This window comes from Lathamus discolor, chromosome 5, assembly GCF_037157495.1.
Source record: "Lathamus discolor isolate bLatDis1 chromosome 5, bLatDis1.hap1, whole genome shotgun sequence".
Taxonomy (NCBI): domain Eukaryota; kingdom Metazoa; phylum Chordata; class Aves; order Psittaciformes; family Psittacidae; genus Lathamus; species Lathamus discolor.
Window position 1 is genome coordinate 116,956,907 of NC_088888.1, and position 6,000 is coordinate 116,962,906.

General features: G+C 50.6%; 1 protein-coding gene and 1 long non-coding RNA gene across 2 annotated transcripts in view; one reads left to right on the forward strand and one right to left on the reverse strand.

The window, feature by feature from the left end:
- PCSK2 (proprotein convertase subtilisin/kexin type 2) overlaps positions 1-2,953 on the reverse strand; it is a 109,388-nt gene extending 106,435 nt beyond the window's left edge. Inside the window, exon 1 of the mRNA XM_065682298.1 lies at positions 2,464-2,953. Coding sequence (XP_065538370.1) covers positions 2,464-2,652 — 189 coding nt within the window. The 5' untranslated portion in view covers positions 2,653-2,953. The remainder of the gene's footprint in view (positions 1-2,463) is intronic.
- On the forward strand, positions 2,732-5,410 carry LOC136015816 (uncharacterized). The gene is made up of 3 exons (XR_010613366.1): positions 2,732-3,832; positions 4,797-4,918; positions 5,085-5,410. It is a non-coding gene; the product is annotated as an uncharacterized LOC136015816 (long non-coding RNA).
- The last annotated feature ends 590 nt before the right edge of the window (positions 5,411-6,000 follow it).

Genomic DNA, 6,000 nt, shown 5'->3' on the forward strand with positions numbered 1-6,000 from the left:
TGGGTGAAGGTAACTGGATTTGGTTGAAGTAAATGACTCATTATATTACCCAAACAATATGCGTGGCTGAAGCACCATAGATCACCTCTCCTTATGGTGTAACTGGAGGGGGTGGGGGTCTGTTATGTTTTTTAATATTTCATTAGACAGCACACCTACACATGCTCCTTTCCCCTGAAAGCTTACCATCAACAGCTCTGTTTCCATACACACACACACACACAACCAAATTCAACTTTCTGCCTTGCACCACCATGCAAGCTGACTCTGCAGGCTGTAAGCAGAGAGAAGCCTGATGATAGCAAAAGAGATGAGGAGACTGCAGTTCAGCAATACTGAAGATAGCAAAAGAGATGAGGAGACTGCAGTTCAGCAATACTCAAGAGACACTGGAGTAGATGGCACAGGCTTTTATTAACAGCCCACTATCGCCACCAAACCCCGTTACAGATTTCCCCTGCAGAATGGGGATTGTTATCAGCCTCTCATGGATTATCCTCCAACACAGACAGCTAAAACCCTACAAACTTTTCCTATTTCCTAAAGTTACTGCCTTTCAGGTAACAGGGTGCTATTTCCACTTGCCTTTGTGGAGGAGGGGTGGGAGGCTTTCTGCCCTTTTAGGTACTGGGATGATGTAACCTCAAAACCTCTTGGGACAGCATGTGCTCGGTACAGGAGCCACGGCCACCACCGGCCCCCCCCCCACCCTGCCAGCACACGCACATCACACCAGGGCTCTGCTCCGCTCCGTTCCTAGAGGCAGCCGTGGCCACGGGAAGCAGCCCCCCCGCGGCATGTACTGGAAAGCAGGTACTCTCCTCCCGCACACCCGAGGGACTTTCCTCCAGCTCTCTGCCGAGATGAGCTGCGGGATTGATTCCCATGAAGAAGCTGTGTATCTCCTAACGTGCTCTAGCCACCCTGGGGAGCGGCATGGGGGGGGGGGGGGGGGGGGGGGGGATTGCAACAGCCCAGAAGCTGCATTTCTTCATTCTGCAAAATCCTCTCACCCCCTGTCTCTTGTGCCACAAGATCATTTGAACGCATCTAGCAAAAGTAATACAAAATTCAGCTATGCAGAAAAGAACTTTTCCCTCTTTGTAAGGCCTTATCAGTCAGATACCCCATGACAGGAGGGAGGGAAAACAGGAGGGGAATAAAGAGAAAACTGATGACCAAAAAGGCGTATCTAAGTTTCATGTAACAAGATCTAATCCCCACAATGGATACTCTCCCATGGGCATCAGCAGCCCAGCTCTGTTACTATCAGGACAAGGCTGTGATCCCAAAACAAAAGCATCTTATCAGCAGCAGGAGTTGGCAGTGGTCAATGCAACAATGATCTTGTCCTCATTTCTCTAACAAGTTCCCACTGGATCTGAGACAAGGCAGCCCGAGGCAGGGAGCCTCACTTCATATGCTCTTTCAGGTTTTTAGATGTATTTTTTTAATCAAGATCTCAAGCCATTTCACTCATCCAAGTTCAGGGTACCATTCTCATTCATTTCCTTGGAAGTAGGATCAGGCTTTCATTGCATAACTACCAGGGGAAGATAAAACCCTAACAAGCAGCAATGCTCCCAGCTCCCTTCCCTCTATGCTCCTCCAAGCCCAGTGCTGCCTGGGCATTCAGTCTGCCAGGAGTTGTATTGACCGGGGCACTCTATTAGCCTCTCCCCATCTACACCCCAGACAAGACTGTACCCTAAAATATCGAGAGGTCTAATAACTATTTGAATGGGAGAGATTTCAAGTGGAGCTGGGATCCCCAGGAGCTGGGAAGAGACTCCCCACCACTGTGGCTACCTCGGATTTGCTGGGACCTCGGGAGAGAAAACCACCTCCAATAACACTTGAACTTTCTCAGCTCACATTCATTAGTGACAAGCACTGATTGCTCATCATGCTTCACACAGAGCAGCTTCTTCAGGCTGGTGCATCCTGCTTCTCTAGCAGAATAACAGGAACGTTAAGAAGCCACCAGCCTCACAAACTCGAGTGTCAATCCCCCTGTGAAACCTTTCATTTAAACTGCGTGCAAGATTCTCCATGGCGATGGGGCTGTAATTAAAGTGCTCCAGGCAGGTTCAATCGCAGCCTCGCACAGGAAGCCCCGGGCAGCCCCAGCCCTAGCTCCCGATCCCGAGAGGATGGGAACTCAATTGGAGGATGTTTACATAGTAAGTCAGAAAGCACCTAGCTACCATGTGGGAAACTCCTCTGCTTTCCAGTCCAAGAAAACCACCCTCCCGTGCTGCTCCCGAGGAGCGCTGGCAACGGCTCTCAGAGCCGCTACTCCTCGAACTGCCTAGGGAAGAGGGGGGTTAACGCGGGGACAGCCGGCAAGCGCCCGCTCCGTCCCTCCTCGCCTGGAAGTCGCGGGCAGGACCACGCCGGCTCTGCTCACGGCAGGACCCCAGCGCGAAGGGCACCGCGCCCCGAGCCTGCGCGGGCGCTTACCTTCCGCACCCCGCCGAAGCCGTGCTCCGCCGCCACCCGCTCGGCCTCCGCCTGGCCCCCGCCGTGCAGCTCCACCAAGAAATGGTTGGTGTAGACGGCTCCGCGGGCCGGGGCGCTGAGGAAGAGCAGCAGGAGGAGGAAGAGGAGGACAAGGAGGACACCCCGCAGCAGCGGCGGCCCCGCCGGCATGGCCCCGCGCTGCGCGCCCGCGGAGGCAGCCCGCCGCGCCGCGGGGAGGGCGGCGGACGGGCGGGGAAGCGGCCGAGAGATGCGATGGGAAGGGGGAAAGGGATAAACGAGGATTACAGGCTAGGAAAGCGGCTGCGGCGGCAGGAGGGCAGCGGGGCGGTGGGGGGGCTGCTCGGGGGTGCGCGCTGCCAGCTCTGCATTCCCGGCCCCTCCTCAGCGCTAATTCAGCGGCGGCCGGAGGGAAGGAAGCTCCCGCCGGGAGGGGAGATCGCTGCGCTGCCAATCACGGGCGGGGAGGATCGCCCCTGACACCCCCCCACACACACACACACTCCTAACCCCTCCCCTCCACCCGCCTCTACACACCCCTCCCGCGCCTCTCATACACACACACGCACACCCCCGAATTACATCCGTGCGCCAGCCCCAGTTCAGCACCTGCAGCAGCTCCCTATGTCCCCACTCCAGCACCCCAGCTCTTCTGCCAGTGGGGATGGGGGCTCCCCCAGCGCAGGAGCCGATGCACAGGTAGCTTTAGGGTAAGGTGGGATAAACACTTGCGCCAAAAACACATGGCCAGGACCAGTCACCAGCACCCAGCTTCTCCTCTGAGCCCAGCAAATACAAAGTTGGGAGTGCCCCTACATCCCCCGCTCTAGCTTGCACCCCACACCAGCTCCTCACAGGGCAATCGGCAAGGCGCTGCCAACCGTCTTTATGCAGAAGCCTGTCCCAGGGCTGGGATAAGGCAAGTCCTGGAACAAAGCTGGGGACAGCCTCAGGCCCAGGGCCCCCAACTCAGCTCTGACCATTAGCCTGCATGGCCGAAAAGCTGCTCAGCTCCACAGGGGTCCAGGCTGCCTCAGCAATCCCCAAACGCTTGCAGGGAAAGCACAGACAGGAAAGTACCTGGGCATTCCCTGTGATGAGACAGCCAAGGATGAGGAGCAGTAATGTGCTGCTGGGATTTCAGAGGTGGTAGCACCTAAGAGGATGGGAACTGCAAAAAATAATCTGCCATCTGCAAAAGTCCAAGTGGAATCAAAGGGTACAGAATATGCAAGCTTACATCAAGGTATCACAGAATCATTAGGATTGGAAGGGACCTCTGGAGATCATCTAGTCCACCCACCCACCAAGGCGGGGACACCCAGAGCAGGTTACGCAGGAAAGCACCCAGGTAGGTTTTGAATGTCTCCATGTGGAGAGGGAGACTTCACAACCCCTCCGGCAGCCAGTTCCCGTGCTCTGCCACCCTCAACGTAAAGAAGTTCTTCCTCATATTGAGGTGAAACTTCTTGTGGCTTAGTTTATGGCCACTGCTCCTCATCCTGCCACTGGGCACCACTGAAAAGAATCTGTCACCATCCTCCTGGCATCTGCCTTTGAGATATTCATATGCATTAATGAGATCCCCTCTCCGTCTTCTCTAGACCAAACAGGTCCTGCTCCCTTAATCTCTCCTCATAAGAGAGATGCTCCAGACCCCTGACCATCTTTGTGGCCTTATCGTTTAGCTTGTTCCTACAGTTACATCTACTAATTTGTCATGGCAAAGGTTAATCCTTTGATGGATCCCTGAATGGTCCCCCTGGGAAAGAGTCGGGGAACAGAAAGCACAAAAAGTTAGCACTGCCTTTAAAACAAACAAAATGATAGATTTACTGTAATCTGTTCTACAAATGGTCAAATGGAGTATGGAACTTAAATCAATCCAGGGAAACAAAAGAAAACAGCAGAGATCACAAGTGAGGCTCTTCTTCCATTATCCTAAACTGCTTTAGAAAACGACAGAAGAGTTCACTGCATGATTGTGAATCCAAATGAGCATTGGTTTGTCATGACAAATTATTGATTTCCTTCCTCTGGATAAAAGAAAATCCCTGTTCAAACAGAAGGGAAATGCTAACTTGGAGCCCGATCCAAAACCCATTTAAATCAACGTGAGTGCTGTAAATGAATGACTGACGTTGGAAAAAAATCAAACACGAGGGAAAGGTAAAACGCTTGAAATGGCACAGCAGAGAAGGAAAACATCTTTGCAGCCTCATTAAGAGATTATGTCAATAGAATTCAGCTTTTAGATACCTGTTCTAAGCATCTAGACAGTTATTAAAATCAACTTTATGTGTTATTTCTTTAAGCCAAGTTGCTTGTTTTCATCAATATTCAGCAACACCTCTCCTCGCAACATTCTTCCCAGCATTAAAGCAGATCCTGTTGCTTGATGTGTTTCCAGGTGACTTGGAGCCTGTAAGACTCTCAGGTAAGGAATACCCGCTGGCAACGTATGGAGGCCCTGCTGGTTTCCACCCACAGCTGTTTCAGGATCAGAAACTACAGCGAAATTAAAAAGAAGGGGAAAGGGATTTTTTCTACTTTAAATTCCTGTCTGTGAATATATATATATAAAAGCCTTTCTTCCTCCACAGGTCTTCCCTTAGTTGACATTCCACTTTCCATTCTGTTGCCAGTCCATAGAAAGAGGAACACCAATAACACAGGCAACGGAGCAGCCCTTCTGGGTCCCTCAAATCAAGACAAGATCCTGTACATATTCAGAAACTAGGACCATAGTCACACTGCTCAACCAGAAGAAGAGAAAACGCAGTCCTAAGAGGCCATTTAAAGAAAAATTGCCTTTGTGAGTCGATGACTTTAGAAGTTTAAGACCAGAGAGGACTACTGGGATTTCTAACCTAGTGCTCTATGTAAAAGCTAAAGCTTGTCTGTATAAAATTCTTGCTTTTGGTCTGTAGTTGGGTTTTTTTTTCCCCTTAATATACCAAACAAGTTAAAAATCAAGACTGATCTCTTAAAGCCATTGTGGAAATGTTCCAATGATTGCTTAGAGCCATTTGTGAAAAGTTGCAACTCTGCCTCTCTAAAACATTGATTAGTCCTACATTGACTTCTGGGTGCTGTTTTTATTATGAATTTGTCCATGGAACTGCTGAACTATTATTATCGCAGATGGTAGCTTTAAAGTTGTGACAATAAAGACAGCTAGACAGCACTCCCTGAGTCTCTTTATGTAAGGCATATTTTCCATCCCTTCAACCATTCCCATTAAATCGTTTTACTCCTTGAATTACGAACCATAGCTGCATCAGACATTCTTTCTGCAGAGGTCAGCCCAGTGCTAAATGGATGTTACATCACATTTCTATTCTTCCTGGGTACCCAGTGTTTCACCAGCCAAGGATTTTATTCAATCTCCTTACCACCAAGGCCCCCTGATATGCAGCAGAGTACCCACAATGATTCGTGCAACTTTCATCTCCCTCAAGCACTCTTCAGGAACAACACTCTCTAGGGCACATTATTGTATCCTGATGGCCAATGAGT